This window comes from Haematobia irritans, chromosome 5 (assembly GCF_050003625.1).
Source record: "Haematobia irritans isolate KBUSLIRL chromosome 5, ASM5000362v1, whole genome shotgun sequence".
In the NCBI taxonomy this organism is placed as follows: Eukaryota; Metazoa; Arthropoda; class Insecta; order Diptera; family Muscidae; genus Haematobia; species Haematobia irritans.
In genome coordinates, this window is record NC_134401.1 from 83,232,185 (window position 1) to 83,255,682 (window position 23,498).

Below are 23,498 nucleotides of genomic sequence, written 5' to 3' on the forward strand. Positions count from 1 at the left end.
TCCAATTTCACCTTTTATTTTTATCAGTATTTTTTGTTACACTTTTATTTTCCTATTATCTAATTTTTACAAATTGAAAAAATTCTTCGCTTCCACCGGGGGTTGAACCTGGGTCCGTTGGCACCATAACAGAACGCCTTACTGGACTCAGTCACAAACGCCATTGATGTATCAAAACGTCTATTCAAATGTTTGTGACATAAGCCTAATATGATACCACGGCATGACGTTCTAACTACTTCCAGCGAAGTTCTTTATTATTATGAATGAAAAAATAAAGAACGCTGATTCAAATCTCAATAGCGGCATTTTTTGTATTAAATATTATTCTAAAAAATTATTTGTTCTGTTATACATTGTTTTTATTTTGTTTTTTTTCCGGCATATACTTTTTACATTACAAATCAACAAAAAATTATCGTAATTTCCAAAACCTTCAAAAAGTTCAAAAGAACTTCCATGGATGTGAAAAGGGCAAACGGCCCATCCCCAGCGGAGATGATTTTTTAATTTTTTTTTATTATTTATTACTTTTTATTGATTTTCTATTCTTTATTGCGAAATGTATTTGTCCAAAACTTTAATTTTCACTTAAAACGGCATAATTACGTACTTTCTATGACTTGTCCAAAAGAACTGCATCGGAAGAGTACAAAATCGATAAGGGATCCCGGGATGGTTGTGGCCTTGTCAAAAAAAAAACTGTATCGGAAGTGGAAAAAAATTGATGGGGGATTCCGGGATGCGTTCAAAGGAAATGTTTTTGGAACTACTTCCATTTTTTTTTTTTGCTGGGAATGAAGAGCCAAATTTATAGCGTGGCATCATATGACTTTGATCGAGGAGTGGCTGTAATTCCGTGGATAGCATAAAAACAACCAATTCGAACGCACTGACTTAACTCACGCTTCTCAAGCCAAGCATGCAGGAAACCAGCAACAAATACATCACTTGTGCCTTTTAAATCTTCCGCCTCCTCGCTGTAGGGCATCCTAAAGGATTGAAATGTCAATGGACCCGGGGCACATCCTTCCCTAAAGTAATTGCTAATCAAATCCACTCCCTCGGAACCTTTGTTTATCACAAATATAATGGGCGACTCCTTCTTTTTGACAAGACCTTCTGCCAAATCCCTTATATTTAATGCTCCCCAACACTCGCAGAATACATCGTACTCCCGTTGACTTCCAAATACCAATAGAGCATTGTTGACCATATATAGAAGATGGGGGAAATACGAGCGAACGATTTGTTCAGAACACAGATTTAGTGCCAGATATCGGCGGCCTTTGATATAATTTCGCACAATGTAAGTGGTAACAGATTCTCGGTTGGGAACAAAAAATCCTTCTACATAGAATATCTGTACCCGATTTTCTGGTCTCAAGACCGTAGAATCTTCCTCATTTAGAACAAACCGCAAATAGTTGACGGAGAACTGGGAAGAGGCACCATGACTTGTATAAAGAGCTCTGGCATCATTGTGACACAGTGATATCCGCCGACCAGTTGGAGCATTGTTTATGATCTCCACTCTGAAATAGCTAAATCAAAACGTTAAACAAAATTTTAAATTTGCTTATATTTCTTACATCACTTTGTCCTACCTTCTGTCAATATCATTCTTCTTCATAAGAGCACTTATGATTTGTGATTCAGGATCATCCCCACATGCGCTAAAGAAAAGTGTCTCTGTTCCCAATTTACGCAGATATTCTGATGTTTTTAACGCTGAACCGCCCAACTCAACTTGAAGACCTCTATGATAAAATATATATAAGAATGATTAATAGTTTAATTGGATTGTGGACTTAGTAACATTCTAGAACAATCAATTCAGTGAATACTTTGTGCCAAATTATACGAAGATTGGCTATTTTACCGATGCACAGAGGTTCCAAATCTATTTTTTGGCGAAATATTTCTATATCTTTTGAATGGATAAAGATATCAACGATTTTTTTTTGTCAAAGATGTTTTTCTAAAATTATGTCCCTAGTAAAGGGTGATTCTTTTGAGGTTAGGATTTTCATGCATTAGTATTTGACAGATCACGTGGGATTTCAGACATGGTGTCAAAGAGAAAGATGCTCAGTATGCTTTGACATTTCATCATGAATAGACTTACGATCTGCCACAACGTCGAATTTTCAGTGAATGGGCCCTAGAAAAGTTGGCAGAAAATCCGCTTTTTTATCGACAAATTTTGTTCAGCGATGAGGCTCATTTCTGGTTGAATGGCTACGTAAATAAGCAAAATTGCCGCATTTGGAGTGAAGAGCAACCAGAAGCCGTTCAAGAACTGCCCATGCATCCCGAAAAATGCACTGTTTGGTGTGGTTTGTACGCTGGTGGAATCATTGGACCGTATTTTTTCAAAGATGCTGTTGGACGCAACGTTACGGTGAATGGCGATCGCTATCGTTCGATGCTAACAAACTTTTTGTTGCCAAAAATGGAAGAACTGAACTTGGTTGACATGTGGTTTCAACAAGATGGCGCTACATGCCACACAGCTCGCGATTCTATGGCCATTTTGAGGGAAAACTTCGGAGAACAATTCATCTCAAGAAATGGACCGGTAAGTTGGCCACCAAGATCATGCGATTTGACGCCTTTAGACTATTTTTTGTGGGGCTACGTCAAGTCTAAAGTCTACAGAAATAAGCCAGCAACTATTCCAGCTTTGGAAGACAACATTTCCGAAGAAATTCGGGCTATTCCGGCCGACATGCTCGAAAAAGTTGCCCAAAATTGGACTTTCCGAATGGACCACCTAAGACGCAGCCGCGGTCAACATTTAAATGAAATTATCTTCAAAAAGTAAATGTCATGGACCAATCTAACGTTTCAAATAAAGAACCGATGAGATTTTGCAAATTTTATGCGTTTTTTTTTTAAAAAAAGTTATCAAGCTCTTAACAAATCACCCTTTATGTCCAAGTGCTGGACTATGGGAGTGGGAAATTAGTAACCTCGGGTTATGAAATTGTGTATGTGTCTGTATTAGTTTCCAAGATACGGGTCCTATTTACTTCCTCAAAGTTTTAGCAAAGTGGATCAGGGTTCTTTTCTTTACTGCATTCCTTACAAACTTCTACGTAAAAAGATTATTAATCTATGTACATTGGGTCAAAATTTGTACACTTTACAATTTGGGATTTCAAAAAAGTGTGAATTTTCATATATTTTTTCGAAAAAGCCACCAACATTCTTTTTTTCGCAGCTATTTGCTTAGTCACTGAGCTCAAGTTTTTTCTACCTGTTTATAGAACACTAGTAAATACAACGGTCAAGTAGTACAGAGTGTTGCTATGAATTGCAACGAAATCAGGTTGCTAGCATTTATAAACCGTTCGTTTGACAGTTCATTTTATTGATTGTTTCATTTGTTTGAACACATCGAAATATTGGTTCAGACCCCATTTCCGTTCTGGGTTATGTCCGTCCGCCCGTCCGTCCGTCTGTTGAAATCAAGCTAAATTCCGGATGAAATAAGCTACACGCAAAGAAGGAATATGATCACCCCAAACATATTTCAAGAGCAAAATATTATTTTTGGGCGGTGAACATGGAAAACTGTTGATTTCTTGACAAACATATACACTGTCTCAAACAATTGTCTGTATTTACACCCTTAAGTTAAATAAAAATGTTGCCGAATTCCATGAAATATACCTCAAATATGAATTATTTCAACATTTATTTGCAATATTTTGTGTTTCTCATATGTGCACAACTGAAAAAGTCGTTGCCAACCACTATTTTTAGCAGAAATTAAGGAAAATAGGAAAATGTCAAAACAGTGAAGTCAAACAAGTATATACGGCCGTAAGTTCGGCCAGCCCGAATCTTACGTACCCTCGACCATGGATTGCGTAGAAACTTCAACGAAAGACTGTAATCCACAATCGAATTAGTTGGGTTGTGGTATCTTAAAACTTCTTAACATCGTTTTCTAAATTGTGAGTTAGTCCATACGTGGTATATATTAGACAAAAAAGTTATGTATTTTTGCACGTACTACGTACTTTTGCACGGTACGTAGAGAGCCAGAATTGAAATATGGGGTCACCTATATGGGGGCTATATAGAAATATGAACTTGATATGGACCAATTTTTGTGTGATTGGGGATCGATTTATTTGAGGGCTATATATAACTATAGACCGATATGGACCTAGTTAGGCATGGTTGTTAACGGCCATATACTAGCACAATGTACCAAATTTCAACTGACTCGGATGAAAGTTGCTCCTCCAAAACCAAATCTCGGGATCGGTTTATATGCACTGTTAGAAAAATGTGTTTTTCATATGTTCCGATATAAACAAAATGTGTTTCGGTCACAATTTTAAAACACAATATATTTAAGTGCGAACATGTAATGTTCCTAAACTAACACTAAATGTTTGGGACATCTATGTTAATATGTTACAATATATTATGAGAGAGAGAGAGAGTATAGAGAAAGAAATAGAGATGGAAACCGGGAGAGTTGTCGAAAGATATCAACATAACTCGGCAAAAGAATCAAAAGAGAACAATTTCTGTGAAACCGCTTGTATGTTGTTTCGGAAAACTGTTTTATGATAAGGCCAAAAATTTGATATGCTTAAGTCTAAATATTATTTAATTAGAATAAAGAGAATAGACATTCGGAACCAAGAGAATAGACATTTGAAAAACAAACAGCATGTGTTTTCGCCTTGAGAGCAGCATTTTATGTATGTGTGGACATGTGTTTTGTTTATCATTTTGGCATTATGGGCACAATTTTTTTCTTGGTTCGTTAAAAGAAATCAAGGGTCTTCATAAAAATAACGAAAGGGCACTATACTCTTTTTAGAGTTGGGACAGTAAAATGAAATAAGGAGGAAATAGTGAAAAATTACACAGTAAAATGTATAAAAACAAAGTTTATTTCCTCTTTATTAATAAGTAGTCCCCGAGGAGTTGACGGACACCTTCAAATATAAAAGCGGGCATTAAGTTCGAGTTTTGCAGCTAAAACAATTTAAAAAGTTTATTTTCTTTAAAAATTAATTATTAAAGAAAAATAAAAGGCATTTTAGAGCGATGGTGTTAAATGCTAGTAAAAACTGTTCACACCTAAATAAATGTATGTTTATAGTATAAAATTATTTATGTATGTTTATATTCGAATCCACGTTCTTCTTTTGTTAGAGTTTTTCAATTCCTTCCAAATTTTAAAGTTTTGTACCAAAAACAGTTTTTTGTTACAAAATTGTTATTTTTGCAATAAAAAATAATATTTTATCCAAAAATCAGTCAATTTCGTTTATATCAAGCATTGTTACTGACTATAAATCTTTAATAACCCACATTTCGTAGTTTCATTATAAAAATTTAATATAGTATAAATATACATGTGTAAATAAAAAAAAGTTTTCGGTCGGAGCAGGGATTGAACCCACGACCCTTTGCATATAAGGCAGACATGCTAACCACTGCTCTACGTGGCAAACAAATGTATGTTTCTGTTAAATAATGTTATGTTTGCATGGGCTCGTAGGCGCTGCAAACTATGCTATATAAATGTAACTTATAACGATAATTATCTAATGGTGACTATAACAGCTACGTAGCCCAGTGGATAGTGTGTTGGCTTACAAACTGTATGGTCCTCGGTTCGATTCTCCTTGCAGGCGAAAGGTAAAATTTAAAAAATTTATAAAAGTGAATAATTTCTTCAACATTATTTGTATTACAGAAAAAGGTGCCAAGACCTAATAAATTTCGTGGAAGTGAAAATTACGAGTATGTTAGGGAATGAGCACAATCGTGTTTGGGAAAAATTCTTCCAAGCATATAATATTTTTGGCTCAAAATGCTCCTAAACATATAATATGTTCACATAACACAAACATATTAATGTTTCGGCAGTATCCAATAATATATGTGCTTCCTGCAAAATATGTTTGGAACATATGTTAAAGAAGCGATTTTTTGGACTGCTTTGGACCACTTTTGGCATGGTTGTTAACCATCATATACTACCACCACGTACCAAATTTCAACCAGATCGGAATTTTGCTTCTCCAAAAGGCACCAGAGGTCAAGTCTGGAGATCGGTTTATATGGGGGCTATATATACCCAGCAAAAAAAGCGTCGCCGAAAATGTAATGAAAATGTTCTTTTTGGATCCGGAAGTGGTGCAAAATTGACGCAGAAGCAATGAATTTAACACGGGCTTGTCATAGGACGGAAGTTCTCCATTTCAACAGCCGTTGCACTGAATTTGCATCACTTCTTTAGGTGTGATCCGAATTCAATGTTTTGGATGTAAATTAAAAATTCTGTGATATTTTGTTAAATAAATTATTTTTATATTTTTTTACAATTTTTAATGGATTCTAACGCTTGTCTGGAACGTTTGACCTCAAATATTTTCAAAAATTCACAATTTTTTCAGATTGGATGTATCATTTTTTTCGACAAAATTTTAATAATTTGTACCATTTTATGACTTCTTACTTTGTTTTTAACCTATTTGTAAAAAAAAGTAATATTACCCATTAAAAATATGAAAAAAAACTTGTTATAAAAAATTGAGTAAAAAGAACTTATTGTGTAGTTAAAATAAAGAACATCATTGGGAGTACATCTTCTGGAAGTGCTTTTAAAGTTGTGCCTTTGGAAGAACTTCCAAATTTTTTTGCTGGGTAATTATGGACTGATATCATATACTAACGGTACGTGATGTACCAAATTTTAACCGAATCTGATGAATTTTGCTCTTCCAAGTGGTCCCGGAGGTCAAATCTGGGGATCGGTTTATATGGGGCCTATATATAATTATTGACCGATTTCGAGCAATTTTTGCATGGGTTTTTGAGACCATATATTAACACCACGTACCAAATTTCAACTGAATCAGATGAATTTTGGTCTTCCAAGAGGCTCCGGAGGTCAAATCAGGTGATCGGTTTATATGGGGCCTATATATAATTATGGACCGATGTGGACCACTTTTGCATGGTCATTAGAGACCATATACTAACACCATGTACCAAATTTCAGCCGGATTGGATGAAATTTGCTTCTCTCAGAGGCTCCGCAAGCCAAATCGGGGGATCGGTTTATATGGGGGCTATATATAATTATGGACCGATGTGGACCAATTTTTGCATGGTCATTAGAGACCATATACTAACACCATGTACCAAATTTCAGCCGGATCGAATGAAATTTGCTTCTCTTAGAGGCTCCGCAAGCTAAATCGGGGGATCGGTTTATATGGGGGCTATATGTAATTGTGGACCGATGTGGACCAATTTTTGCATGGTTGTTAGAGACCATATACTAACACCATGTACCAAATTTCAGCCGGATCGGATGAAATTTGCTTCTCTTAGAGGTCTCGCAAGCCAAAATTGGGGGTCCGTTTATATGGGGACTATACGTAAAAGTGGACCGATATGGCCCATTTGCAATACCATCCGACCTACATCAATAACAACTATTTGTGCCAAGTTTCAAGTCGATAGCTTGTTTCGTTCGGAAGTTAGCGTGATTTCAACAGACGGACGGACGGACATGCTCAGATCGACTCAGAATTTCACCACGACCCAGAATATATATACTTTATGGGGTCTTAGAGCAATATTTCGATGTGTTACAAACGGAATGACAAAGTTAATATACCCCCATCCTATGGTCGAGGGTATAAAAATCGTTTAATTGAGGTTATCAAAGCGAAGAGCTACCATACTAGATACTAAAAGTTACAAATTTTGTTATTTCAAAATTTGGTTCTTTAGTGTAATGTTTGTTGTACGGACAATATTTCGATTTCATTTTTAGCTTTAATTATGAATTTTTAGCAAAGATGTTACATTTAATTTCGATTCTTTTACTTATTTCAATAAAGTACAATGCATACTTTAAAACAAGACTTTAAAAATTACAATGAAAAGAGTGAAATATAGTTGGGTGTACGGACAATTTTTTGAGACAATGTACACGGTTACAGAAATCAGATACATAATTTTCGAGAACATAACATGGTTGCGACAAACATGTTACATATTATCCATCCAAAAATAACATTATGCTTTTGAAGCATGATTGAGGTTATCATATTCATTCTCTGGGTGCATCGAGCTGAAATTTGTCACAATTACTTTTTAATGATTTTGGATAGTATTGCAAATGGGCCAAATCGGCCCATTTTTTATTTTAGATTTAGGCCCCATATAAACCGATCCTCAATTTGGTACGCGATGCTAGTATATGCCGTCTAACAAAATTGGTCCACATCGGTTCATAATTATATACAGCTTTCCGGAGCTTCCAGAAAGAGGAAATTCGGAACATGGTATTCGTATATGGTCTCTAACAACTATGCCAAAATTGGTCCATATGGGTCCATAATTATATGTAGTGCCCATATAAATCGATTCCCTTCTTGAGCCACCTGGAAAAGCAAGTTTCATCCGATCCGATTGAAATTTGGTATGTGATGTTAGAATATGCTTTCTACTAAACATGCAAAAATTGGTCCATAACGGTTCATAATTACATTCAAAAAAAGTGAACTCTATATTTCACTAAAGGCGATGTAACTCTCTTTTAGTTCATGGAATTATTACATTTTAAGAAAGTTTCCATGACTGTAATATTTTTTTGCATACGTTAGTCAAATTATCTAAAACAGAGGAAAAATTTATACACAAATGAAGCACAACGATTAACTAAAATCGTGTATCATTAACCAAAACTTTTCTTCTTGGTGGATTCACTGTTTTTTCAGTGTACATACACCTCACATAATTAGACCACCAAGACTTAACTTCTGGAAACTTATGGAGGAACAAATTTCATCCGATGCGGTTGAAATTTTGGCTAATTCCTGTGTGAAAATTGGTTCATAGCGGTTAATAATTATTTACAGACACCTCAACATAAACCGTCCATAAATTGAATTGGCTTGAGTGAGTAATATTTTACTCACGCACACTAACGGTATTGACGATATTATTGGTAGGACTCACGCTCATGCATACTCACGTAAAGAAAGTCCTTACCCACTCACACTCAAGAGCCACACACACTCATAAGAAATTGCGAGACTTGCGAATCTCATGGTTCACAAAAATTCTCATGACTCACGAAAAATCGGCCCATTTACAAAAATTTTAGTAACTCGCCTTGAGTCCCAAAAGTACTGAGTTGCGGTTTTTATCGGTTCAAACCAAAATTATATCGGTCCAGTTTTGTCACCCTCCACCGTGGGATTGCAAAGAGATACAATAAAATGTGATTTAGGTATATTACTCGGAGTCGAGTCGAGGCACGGCAAATATAAAGGGTGATACTGTCAAAATTTGGTCAATATAAACTTGACGTATTTCTTTAAATTTTGCATTTAAAAACCTGAAAACCCCTCATTTTGAAGGTGTGTGTGTAGAATGTTGCTCCTATTTTGATTTTGGAATTCACTCTTCAGTTGTCAAAATGCCGCGCAAGCAAGAAGAGCAGCGTATCAAAATTTTGCTCGCGCATCGCGAAAATCCGAACTACTCGCACGCAAAGCTGGCAACATCGCTAAAAGTTGCCAAATCAACCGTTACAACTGTAATTAAAGTGTTTGGGGAACGTTTGTCGACAGCCAGGAAGTCTGGATCGGGGAGAAATCGAAAACCGAAAGCCGCTGAGACGACAAAGAGAGTTGCCGGTAGTTTCAAGCGAAACCCTAACCTCTCTCTCCGAGATGCCGCAAATAAGCTGGGTGTATCGTCTACAACCGTGCATCGAGCCAAAAAACGAGCCGGACTATCGACTTACAAGAAGGTAGTGACTCCAAATCGCGATGATAAACAAAATACGACGGCCAAAGCGCGATCCCGGAGGCTGTACACGACGATGCTGACGAAGTTTGACTGCGTGGTAATGGACGACGAAACCTACGTCAAAGCCGACTACAAGCAGCTTCCGGGACAGGAGTTTTATACGGCAAAAGGAAGGGGAAAGGTAGCAGATATTTTCAAGCACATAAAACTGTCAAAGTTCGCAAAGAAATATCTGGTTTGGCAAGCCATCTGTACCTGTGGCTTGAAAAGCAGCATTTTCATAGCTTCCGGGACTGTCAACCAAGAAATTTACGTGAAAGAGTGTTTGAATAAACGTCTGCTGCCTTTCCTGAAGAAACACGGTTGTTCCGTACTGTTTTGGCCGGATTTGGCATCTTTCCATTACGGTAAAAAGGCCATGGAGTGATACGCCGCCAACAACGTGCAGGTGGTTCCCAAGGACAAGAACCCTCCCAACACGCCAGAGCTCCGCCCAATTGAGAAATACTGGGCTATTGTCAAGCGGAACCTAAAGAAGACCAAAAAAACTGCTAAGGACGAGCAGCAGTTCAAGGCAAACTGGCTTTCTGCGGCGAAGAAGGTGGACAAGGTGGCTGTACAAAATCTGATGGCAGGTCTCAAGCGTGAGGCCGGGCAATTCGGATTTGGAAAAGCGAAAGCCTCACTGAATATTTTTCTTGAATTTTATACTAAGTGAACTTGAAAAAGAAATTTAATTTGATTTTTTAAATAAACGATTTCACCGATTTACACGCTTTTTCCCTTGACCAAATTTTGACCGTATCACCCTTTATCACTAATACGAAAATTATACAACAAATCTTCTTAAAACTTGGCAGAAAGTCTTTATTTTCATAATATCCTTATTTCAGAAAAGTTGGTCGACTGCGACCATATGGTAATATTCAATACAAATTCTTAACTCACTCTTCCACATTTAGATCCGATGTTATATTCGAGAAAGTATTCATGTCCATTTCAACTTTTGTGTTTAAACTTAACCTATGTCTATCCAATACCTTTGTATCCTGCAATTTGGCTGTATAATTTATGAGCATATTTCCAAAGGCTAAAACTTTGCTGAAAACCAAATAAACGTCACTGGCATTTAATAAAAGAAACAAAGTAAATACATTCGTCTTACATTGCAGAAATTTCTTTCGTTTTTGTACATGATAAACTGGAACATGATATATCCATTTGAATGTCAAGTCCTGGAAAGAAAACAAACATAATTTTAATAAAATTTAATTGACGAATTCTTGTACAGTCAAACATGTTTATAACGATCACTGGCTATAACACCGATCGCTCCTAATGATTTTGTTTGAATTTTCCATAGAAATGACTACATAGATAAAAATAAGTTTGAGAATAATTTTTGTTGGGACAAAATTTATGAATTTTTCTGCAACAAATTAATTTGTACTTTTAATAGACATTATTACAAATAAGTTGTAAGCAAGTCTAACCATCAGAAGACAACAAATAATTTGTGTTCTCAACAACCTAATTTGTAAGTAATTTGTTGAGCACCAAATATTACAACATTTTTTTGTTGGAATCCTAACAAACACAAGGATGAGCATTTTTCGTAGGTAACGCCATATCAATTTGATAGTGAATCCCATCTTCAACATTAAATCAAATGGCCTTGCAAATTGCTTGCTTTCAACAATTTTTCCAATAAGTTTGAAGAAAGATTTAGTTTGAAAAGTTGTTGCGAATATGTTGAGGAATTGTTGCTGACGTGTTGAACTCTACTGTTGAGGGTATTGTCTGTTTTTTGTTGAGAACGCGATTTTCTCAACAATTTCTCAAATTGAATTCTAATCTAATTCTTTGAACAATCTAATTCTTTGAAAAAATGTTTAAAAGCGTAAGCATTTCTCCAATGATTGTGTTTATTGGGATTTGATTAAAAAAACAAAGTTTTTATATCGTTTGTTGAACGTCTATTGAAAAAACGTCTATTAAAATTTGAGTTTACGTTTGTTAATAAGCAAGAAACATTTTATTATATTACAACAATTGTAATGCGTTTGTTGGTGATCAACGATTGTATTTTCTTTAATTTAAATAATTTTTCCCGTTTAAAGGTATGTACCAAGTTCGAGTTTAGGCGCTAAAATCAAAAATAAATCTTCAAAAACAAAATAAATTGTATCTTTATACCCTGCGCCACACTGTGGAACAGGGTATTATAAGTTAGTGTATATGTTTGTAACACCCAGAAGGAGACGAGATAGACACATGGTGTCTTTGGCAAAAATGCTCAGGGTGGGCTCCTGAGTCAATATAGCCATGTCCGTCTGTCCGTGAACACATTTTTGTAATCAAAGTCTAGGTCTCAGTTTTCGTCCAATCGACTTCAAATTTGGCACAAGTATGTGTTTTGGCTCAGAATAGGACCCTATTGATTTTGGAAGAAATCGGTTCAGATTTAGATATGCTCCCATTTATATCTTTCGCCCGATATAGACTAATACGGTCCCAGAAGCCAGAGTTTTATCCCAATTTGGTTGAAATTTTGCACTAGGAGTACAACTAGTAGTGTAGTCAAGTGTGCCAAATTTTATTGAAATCGGTTCAGATTTAGATATAGCTTCCATATATTTCTTTCGCCCGATTTATACTCATATGACCACAGTGGCCAATCTTTTACTCCGATTTAATTGAAATTTTGCACAGGGAGTAGAATTAGCATTGTAGCTATGCGTGCCAAATTTGGTTGAAATCGCTTCAGATTTAGATATATCTCCCATATATAGTTTTCGCCCGATTTACACTCATATGACCACAGAAGCCAATTTTTAACTCCGATTTAGTTGAAATTTTGCACAGGGAGTAAAATTAGCATTGTAGCTATGCGTGCCAAATTTGGTTGAAATCGGTTCAGATTTAGCTATAGCTCCCATATATATATGTTTTTCTGATTTCGACAAAAATGGTCAAAATAGCAACATTTTGTAAAATCCTTGTAAAATCGCCACTGCTTAATCGAAAAGTTGTAAAAATGACTCTAATTTTCCTAAACTTTTAATACATACATATCGAGCGATAAATCATAAATAAACTTTTGCGAAGTTTCCTTAAAATTGCTTCAGATTTAAATGTTTCCTATATTTTTTTACTAACATTGTGTTCCACCCTAGTGCATTAGCCGACTTAAATTTTGAGTCTATAGATTTTGTAGAAGTCTATCAAATTCTGTCCAGATCGAGTGATATTTAAATGTATGTATTTGGGACAAACCTTTATATATAGCCCCCAACACATTTGACGGTTGTGATATGGTATCGAAAATTTAGATGTACAAAGTGGTGCAGGGTATAATATAGTCGGTCCCGCCCGACTTTAGACTTTCCTTACATGTTTTATTTTGCAAATTTTATTACAACTTGATGGGGAATGTCCCAAGGCAACAAATAAAACTGTTTACTTTCTGTAAAATAAATTATTAAGAGAAATTAAAATGGCTATTTTAGCGCGATAATGGCAACTTAATACCGGCATTAAACCTGAAATATTCCCCTTTGAGGTGAGTACTATGTTCGGGTTTTCCATCAGATTTTTTTTTTATATATTTTTTAGGTACATCCAGAAAAACTGCATTATCCCAAAATAAAATCAGGTGATCATGTGCTTCGGACGCGATCAACTTTTGTTTACTTTTGGGCTCATACGCCTAAATCCACAATTCATCATCTACCACGATATTATAGACGTGAAACAAAGCGATCGTATTTTTGAGCTTTTCTTTCGACCAATCGACACAAGACAAGTTGTGTGGGACAAACAATTATTTGACGGTCAAATTTTGATACAAATTCTCCTCGTATGTTATGGGAAAAATGAACTATCTCGTACTAAAATTGAACTAAATTGTACTCTAAATTTTGAGATTAATTGAAATAATGATCATTTACTGACAAACTACCATTTACAGAATGCATTCTTCTCGAAAAGCAAAAATGAACAAAACAAAAAACAAGTATATACGGCCGTAAATTCGGCCAGGCCGAAGCTTATGTACCCTCCATCATGGATTGCGTAGAAACTTCATCTAAACACTGCCATCCACAATCGAACTACTTAAGTTGCGGTAACGCTTGCCGATGGCAAGGTATCTTAAAACCTCCTAACACCATCTTCTAAATTTGACAAAATTTTCTACAGAAATAAAATTTTAACAAAATTTTCTATAGAAATAGAATTTTCACAAAATTTTCTATAGAAAGAAAATTTTGACAAAAATTTCTACAGAAATAAAATTTTAACAAAATTTTCTATAGAAATAAACTTTTGACAAAATTTTCTATAGAAATAAAATCTTGGTAGATTATTTTTGGCTCGAGTGGCAACCATGATTATAAACCGAATAAAATTTGAACAAAATTTTCTATAGAAATAAAATTTTGACAAAATTTTCTATACAAATAAAATTTTGACAATGATGAAAATTTTATTATGAACCGAATAAAATTTTAACAAAATTTTCTCTAGAAATAAAATTTTGACAAAATTTTCTATAGAAATAAAATTTTGACAAAATTTTCTATAGAAATAAAATTTTGGTTGATTATTTTTGGCTCTAGTGGCAACCATGATTATGAACCGATATGGACCAATTTTTGTGTGATTGGACCAATTTTGGTATGGTTGTTAGCGACCATATACTAACACCACGTTCCTAATTTGAACCGGATCGGATGAATTTTGCTCCTCCTAGAGGCTCCGGAGGTCAAATCTGGAGAATGTTTTATATAGGGGCTATATATAATTATGGACCGATATGGACCAATTCTGGCACGGTTGTTAAAGATTATATACTAACACCATGTTCCAAATTACAACCGGATTGGATGAAATTTGCTTCTCTTGGAGACTTCGCAAACCAAATCTGGGGATCGGTTTATATGGGGGCTATATATAATTATGAACCGATGTGGACCAATTTTTGCATGGTTGTTAGAGACCATATACCAATATCATGTACCAAATTTCAGGCGGATCGGATGAAATTTGCTTCTCTTTGAGGCTCCGCAACCCAAATCTGGGGATGGGTTTATATGGGCGCTATATATAATTATGGACCGATGTGGACCAATTTTTGCACGGTTGTTAGAGACCATATACCAACATCATGTACCAAATTTCAGCCGAATCGGATGAAATTTGCTTCTCTTTGAGGCTCCGCAAGCCAAATCTGGGGATCGGTTTATATGGGGGCTATATATAATTATGGACCGATGTGAACCAATTTTTGCACGGTTGTTAGAGACCATATACCAACATCATGTACCAAATTTCAGCCGAATCGGATGAAATTTGCTTCTCTTTGAGGCTCCGCAAGCCAAATCTGGGGATCGGTTTATATGGGGGCTATATATAATTATGGACCGATGTGGACTAATTTTTGCATGATTGTTAGAGACCATATACCAACACCATGTACCAAATTTCAGCCGGATCGGATCGGTTATAATTATGGACCGATGTGGACCAATTTTTGCATGGTTGTTAGATACCATATACCAACATCATATACCAAATTTCAGCCGGATCGGATGAAATATGCTTCTGTTAGAGGCTCCACAAGCCAAATCTGAGGGTCCCTTTATATGGGGGCTATACGTAAAAGTGGACCGATATGGCCCATTTTCAATACCATCCGACCTACATCGATAACAACTACTTGCGCCAAATTTCAAGTCGATAGCTTGTTTCGTTCGGAAGTTAGCGTGATTTCAACAGACGGACGGACGGACATGCTTAGATCGACTCAGAATTTCACCACGACCCACAATATATATACTTTATGGGGTCTTAGAGCAATATTTCGATGTGTTACAAACGGAATGACAAAGTTAATATACCCCCATCCTATGATGGAGGGTATAATAAAGAAAAAACTTTGGCGAGAGAGCATTACCATTTAACCAGGCTGTAGTTTATTCTTACTATTTTTGAGAAGTATATGAAAAACTTCCTCTACTTTAGTAAGCAATGAATTTATTTGTATGTCATTGAAATTTTACTCGCATTTAGTTCATAAAATTTTTGAGAAATATAGGAATAAAGAAAAATTCGTTGCTCTTGTGAAAATCATTTACAAAATTTTACATATAAACTAAAACAACATATTTTTTGCAATAAATATAAGTTAATTTTAGCATAAATTTTACAACAGATATTTTCTGTGTGATGTGAACTACGACATCGGCTGAATTCTCAATAAAGGGTGATACGGTCAAAATTTGGTCAAGGGAAAACGCGTGTAAATCGGTGAAATCGTTTATTTAAAAAATCAAATTAAATTTCTTTTTCAAGTTCAATTAGTATAAAATTCAGGAAAAATACTTTTCAATGAAGTCGTATTGTCCTTATAATTAAGTGATTTCACTTAAAAATTGAAAGAAAAAAAATTGAGAGAAAAAATGTTTGGGCTAAAGTCAACTTGACTTTAATAATTCAGAAAATTCTTTAAATTTAATGAAATTGTCTTTAAATTTGTTGTCTTTTTGTATCTTGCACGCACAGAAAAAACATGTTTGGACATGGTTGCCGCATCTATTTAATGCTTATCTAGAGTATGTAATTGTCGCGAAAACCATGTATTTTGTCTTTGTAAAAATTATTTTCGAGTGGAGAAAAATATATGTTGGCAATAAGCATTTAAATGTTTCTCAAATGCCGCAAACATGTTCTATTATTTAAATGATAGAATTTGAGACCATTATATGGTCAGGAAAATCATGTACCTGACCATTCAATTTTTTTACTTTTTTGCAGAGAAAAAAGTATTTTTATAGTTTACGTATAGACATGTCTACAACCATTACATGGTCATAAAGACCATGTACATTGTTTTCGTGGCCATTTAATTTTTTAATTTTTTTGCAGCGACAAGAATTTTATAAAAACATTGAGCAGGTACACACGATTTTCATTTTGCGCGTCAGTCGTGTGTTGATTATTTCTTGGAATGGACGGAGAATACGGAATTATTGTGTTTTGTGTTAATTTATTTATTCAGAAATGGCACGTGGTTCTATGTGAATACAAAAAAGGAAAGTGTAATTGAAAAAAATATACCTGGTTTTTGTTCTGCATTTTTATATATGGTATAATTTATTTTTATTTGCAGTTACATGATGTCTGCGTTTGTACATTTGATGGGCACGAAGTAAATATGGAATGATTACTTATTGTTGAAATTGAACCAAACTAGAGTGTGTAAAAATATGTGAAGTTTGCTTGCACGACATTATAAATACAAATAAACAATGAATTAGTTTATAAAAAAATAAAAACAAATAAATAAAGTTGATTTTGTGTTTTCTTTTCTCAAGTGGCGTCCTTTTTTCATAAAAATCAAAACATATTAGGTTGTGACCATGTTCTTTTAACTAGAAGAAAAACATTTTTGACGAATAACTTAACATTTCAGATCGTGACCATTGTATTTTAATGGAAACAAAATTCTTTTTATCAATATAATAACATTTTAGATGAGGACAATTGTATTTTTCTTAGAACCATGTTCACTGAGCCAACATGGTTGCAGGTTAAAATGTTACATGGTCGCCGCAAAAATAGCTGCTATCATATTATTTTGCTCTTCCAATATGATTGTGGCAATCATGTTTCTTCTCTGCGTGTGACTACAAAGCAAAAAACCGTTCAAATATAGGACATGTTTTTCAACACTTTATTTCAAAGATGTTTTTTACTTTAAACATTGCATAATTTCCGCTGGAAGTCGAGTCTTAATTTGGAAAATAAAGTTGTCGTTTTTAAAGGACTTTGATAGCATATGAAGAAAAATAGCTGAAAAGCTAGAAGCAAGTACACCAATCCCAAATTTAAAAGAGAATTGTGTCTTTAAAGTATCCTTACTTGTATTCTCCGCTTCTTTGGCTCGAAATCAATACCAACATTTTTAAAGTAAAGACATAATCTTTGGAACCGGCCATGTTTTTTTTTAGTGTATACACAGAGATTTTCTGATTCAATCACGAAATTAAGTGTTCTAATTACTTTTTTGTTCAAAATTGATTCAATCACGAACATTCTAGTATCAACCATATAATAAATTAGAAATAAAAAATAAAAAATTCAAAAATAAATAAATTTCTATGGCACTTTCAATTAATCTATTATCTTCAATAGAAAAACTAATTGATTTTGGTCGTAAAACTCAATTACTGGTTTAATTGGTACATTCAATTATTTATTGCATATTTAGATGTTTATAATTTTTTCACCTCTTGATTAAATAATATTCTAGTAATTTTATAATGTTTCATATGATTTGGTGCTTTCTTATGTACTTTGCGACTATAATTATAGATGGATTTAATTTAGTAAACTAAAGAGTAGTATTTTTATATAGAAAATAAGTATTTCCGATAAAAATTTTCTATTTAATTTTCAATTTAAAATAATTTTCTATTTCATCAAAATGTTAATTGGGAAAATTAAGTTTTAATTAAAAACGTAAAAATGTTCAAACATTTCATTAACTAAATTATTTTTTTTTTACTTAATTAAACATTTAATTGTGTTAGGCATTTTTTTAATTAATTACGTTTTAAACTTGAATTTGTTTTTAATTGAATTGTGCACTGTCTCAAAGATATTTTTATTAGATATTGTAATTATTTTAAGTTAAATTTTACAAGAAATAATTAAAATCAATTTTATCACATTTGTCAAATTTTACTAGAATCAACTAATTGCCACACGTTAAAAAAAAATAAAATTAGGTTTACAAATCTTCGTTGACTTTTTTGCAGTAGCATTGACAATAAAAAAAAATCACAACGGTCGCACCAACCACATGTAATGGTTTGTGGTTTTGTAGAGAATTCATTGGTTTTCTTGGGAATTGATTCATTTCTGAAATTATTTTTAATTTCGCTCCACCCCGATTAATCAGATTCGTTAAACTCATCTTATTGTAAACTTTTTAAACTAAAAATATTGTTTTTTTTTTTTCAACTAAATATATTGCTTATATTCCACTCCATTTGATGGGATAAATGGGAGTGTGGAACCATCACTAAAGGTGGGTATTAAGTTCGAGTTATGTTATAATGTTATGCCTTTTTTAACTAAACTTGAACTTAGTATTCACCTTAATGGTAAAAATTTAAATTAGGTCATTTATTTTCCTAAAACATACTTTATATGCGTTTATACACGTTTCCAAACAGCGTTTTTATTTAACAAAATATGTTGTTTTTAACTATTTTATATTTTGTAGATATGTAAAAGTTTATTGTATTGAAATTACCCATACGACGTACCGAAATGAACTGATTCAAGCATTGATTAAGTTCTAGTGTGGAAGTCCACATTGGCTTTGTACAGATCCTATTTTTATTTCTTGCGGTTTGAGGAGAAATTGTTGCATTCGGCTCATTTCCTCTTCCAGTGTGTAAATAAATAACTTATAAAGTTTGTTGTTTAGTTTATTTGTCTTTCAAAGTAAAACATTCATTTGTGGTGCTAACGGCTGCGGCTTAGTATTTAAAAGCTAACTAACAACAAGTAACTGCACTCAAAAAAAATTAACCCTACAATAAACCCAATTTAACTATATTCAAGTTCAAGTTTGAGAAAGTTTCCATGGCTTTAATATTTTTTAATAATTAAGCATAAAGATTTACTAAATTCGTATTTTCTAGAATTTCTTGAAATTTTAACAAATTACCACAAATGCGCCCATCGAATTCAAGTTTTTATACCCACCACCATAGAATGGTGCTGGGGGTATAATAAGTTTGTCATTCCGTTTGTAACACTTCGAAATATCGATTTCCGACTATATAAAGTATATACATATATTCTTGATCAGGGAGAAAATCTAAGACGAAGATTGGAAATCTAGAGGTATTTGAGGACCATAAAAAGTGCCCATCGGTCCATGTTTTGGTATATCCCCCATATAGACCGAACTCCCGATTTTGCTTCTTTGGCGTCTAGAAACTCTATTTTCGATCCGATTTGCCTGAAATTGAAAATCTAGAGGTATTTTAGACCATAAAGAGGTGTGTCGAAAATGGTCCGTATCGGTCTATGTTTTGGTATAGCCCCCATATAGACCGATCTCCCGATTTTGCTTCGTGGGCTTCTAGAAACTGTATTTACTATCCGATTTGACTAATAGGTGTGCCGAAATTGGGTTGTATCGGTCCATGTTTAGGAGTAGGCCCCATATAGACAGATCTGCCGATTTTGTTTCTTGGGCGTCTAGAAACTGTATTTACTATCAGATTTGACTGAAATTGGAAATCTAGAGATATTTTGAGATCATAAAAAGGTGTGTCGAAAATGGTCCGTATCGGTCCATATTTTGGTATTGCCCCCATATAGACCGATGTCCCGATTTCGCTTCTTGGGCGTCTAGAAACTGTATTTTCTATCCGATTTTACTGAAATTAGAAATCTAGAGGTATTTTGGGACCACAAATAGGTGTGCCGAAATTGGGGTGTATCGGTCCATGTTTTGGTATAGCCACCATATAAACCGATCTCCCGATTTTGCTTCTTGGGCTTCCAGAAACCGTAGTTTTTATCCGATTTGCCTTATTGCGATTTACCCTCAAAAATCAGTATCGCATTTATTTTTACCGGTCCATTTGGTAAGGCATCGATATCGACCGATTTAACTTCTTGAGGGTACACCCAAAGAAAAAATATTTTCCTCCGGAATGAAATTTTAGACAAACGAAATTCCCCTTACGTATAAAGTATTTTCGTTTAGAGCAAAGCGATAAGCGATTCAACGATTGTCTTTAAAATTTGTGTCAAAAGAAAACTTTGCTTGTCTAAAATTTCGTTCCTCAGAAAAACAAAAAACACTTCTTTCAGGCGCACTGATCATGAAAATTGCTTGAAACTGAAAGTAAAATTTCCAGATTTTACTCCTCGGAAAAAAATCTACAGATTTAAGAATTCAAATCAAGGCGTTATTTCATCATATACACGATATGTTTACGATTTTTCTAAAACTCAAACAATATTGGTTCTCATAAATCCAGAGTCTGATCTAGTCTACATAGGAAGAATCTTTAAATTTTTTCTTCGGGAAGCGTACTGGTTGAACTGTTTTGTTTGGGAGAAGATTTGTCATCAATCCCCCTGAAATTCTATATATTATCAAGGAACCCGCTACGACGAAGAGTTTTCAAAGTAAACTATTATATTTGATTCATGGTGGTGGGTATTTAAGATTCGGCCCGGCTGTATATACTTGTTCAAGTTCAAGTTTTCCCCCCAAACTATGAAATTTTCATTAACAACCCAGCAAAAAAGCGTCGCCAAAAAAGTAATGAAGATATTCTTTTTGGATCCGGAAGTGATGCAAAATTGACGCAGAAGCGATGAATTTAACATGGCCTTGTCATAGGATGGAAGTCCTCCATTTCAACAGCCGTTGCACTGAATTTGCATCACTTCTTTAGGTGTGATCCGAATTCAATGTTTTGGATGTAAATTAAAAAATTCTGTGATATTTTGTCAAATAAATATTTTTTATATTTTTTTTTTAATTTTTAATGGATTCTAACGCCTGTCGACATTATTTAAATGGTTTGTACCATTTTATGAATTCTTACCCTGTGTTTAACCTATTTGAAACAAAAAAAGTTAAAATTATCCATTAAAAGTATGAAAATAAACCAAGTTATAAAAATTGAATTAAAGGAACTTCCTAGGTAGTTAAAATAAAGAACATCATTGGGAGTGCATCTTCCGGAAGTGCTTTTAAAGGTGTGCCTTTGGAAGAACTTCCAAATTTTTTTGCTGGGAAGTGTCTTCCAAAAAGTTCTGCAGAGCAGAATGAAGTTTACTTGGATCCATTGGCGGAACTAGAAAATTTCTTTGGGGGGGGCTACGTCCCCCCAAAGAAAAATTTTCGACTCGAAAATTTCAAATGGAAGCAGTGATTAATAAAATTATGCACGGAGAAAAGATCGCCCGGTTCTAAAAATGTTATCTTTACACTAATACTTTGGCAATTTACCGAGTCAAAGAAGGATTGAAGCAAGGATACAATTATGTCACATTTAAATTTGAGTTTAGAATATATGTTATCATATGTATATCAGACAAATTAGATTTTTTTAGTTTTTTCTGATTTTTTTCTTCATGTGCCATCAGATCTTTAAGAACGTGTTAACAACAACACCTACTGTTGAACGCTTTTTAACTTTGTGGTCAAGATACAAAAAGTCAACAAATAAATAAAGATAAAGACGATTTCATTAATTTTGAAGATTTTTTCAGAATTATTAAAGCCAAGTTGACCTTAGTCCAACAAATTTTGATACCAATTTTTAACTCGAATCATTTAACTTTTTGCAGTGTACTTCATTTTTAGACAAATATTTCGAAATAATTAAGGAGAAAGAAAGGGAGTTGAATCCACGACCAAAGTACAGCGACATATGGGCAATAGAGGCAATTGCCATATCTAGACTCCAAGAAAAAATTCCCCTTTCTTATAAAGTATTTCCCTGCAGAGAAAGTATATCCGAATTTGTGATAAGTTATTCAATAATTGTTCCTCAGAAAAAAAAACTCTTCGTTAAGAGTAGAAGTTTTCCTTAAAGATGGATACTAAGTTCGAGCTTAGTCGCTAAAATCCAAAATGAATCAGTACACGCAAAAAAAATCTTTCCTCCCAAGCGAAATTGTAGACAAACAAAGATCGTTTCTCATTTGCTTTTCGCTGTAAGGAAGTTTATTTGGAAAAAAAGTATCAAATTTAGATATAGCTCCCATATGTATGTATCGCCCGATTTCGACAAATGGGCATTTTTTCAAACGGATCGTCACCAAATTTGGCAAAAAGTAATCTTTTCCATCGCCCTTCAAGTCTTCAAAATTTCATTCAAATCGGTTCAGATTTAGATATAGCTCTCATATATATGTATCGCCCGATTTTCCCAAATTTGGCCACAAAACCTTTATTTATCAACCGATCTTACTCAAAGTTGGCTAAATATAATCTTCTACAGCACTAATTATATGTGCAAAAAAATCATCGAAATCGGTTCAGATTTAGCTATAGCTCCCATATATGTACCGCCCGATTTTTCTAAATTTGGCCATAAAACCCTTATTTATCAACCGATCGTACCCAAATTTGGCTAAATGTAGTCTTCTATAGCACTAACTATATGTGCAAAAAATAATCGAAATCGGTTCAGATTTAGATATAGCTCCCATATATATGTATAGCCCGATTTTCCCAAATTTGGCCATAGAACCCTTATTTATTAACCGATCTTACTAAAAGTTGGCTAGATCCAGTCCTCTATAGTGCTAATTATATGTGCAACATTTCATCGAAATCGGTTCAGATGTAGATATAGCTCCCATATATGTATCACCCGATTTTGAAAAATTCGCCCCTAATAACCTTATGTTTGATCATACAGGCCTCATTTCTTAACTGATCTTACTCAAATCTTGCATAAGGTCACCTTTTGTTGTATTAATCAAACTCGCAAAATATTATGCAAATTGGTTCAGATTTAGATATAGCTTCCATATATATGCATCGCTCGATTTTTCCAAATTTGACCATAGTACTCTTATTTATTAACCAATGCTACTCAAATTTCAAATTTTGATGTACTAGCCGA

The 23,498-nt window shown here is 34.1% G+C and overlaps 1 protein-coding gene across 1 annotated transcript; it reads right to left on the bottom strand.

The window, feature by feature from the left end:
- LOC142241885 (adenosine kinase-like) lies at positions 1–19,148 on the bottom strand. The gene is made up of 5 exons (XM_075313725.1): positions 19,028–19,148; positions 10,982–11,051; positions 10,765–10,917; positions 1,608–1,760; positions 1–1,544 (listed from the first exon to the last, which is right to left on the bottom strand). Exons 2-5 carry the CDS (start codon positions 11,035–11,037, stop codon positions 812–814), a joined length of 1,095 nt encoding a protein of 364 aa, XP_075169840.1. The 5' UTR covers positions 11,038–11,051; positions 19,028–19,148; the 3' UTR covers positions 1–811.
- Positions 19,149–23,498: the final 4,350 nt, after the last annotated feature.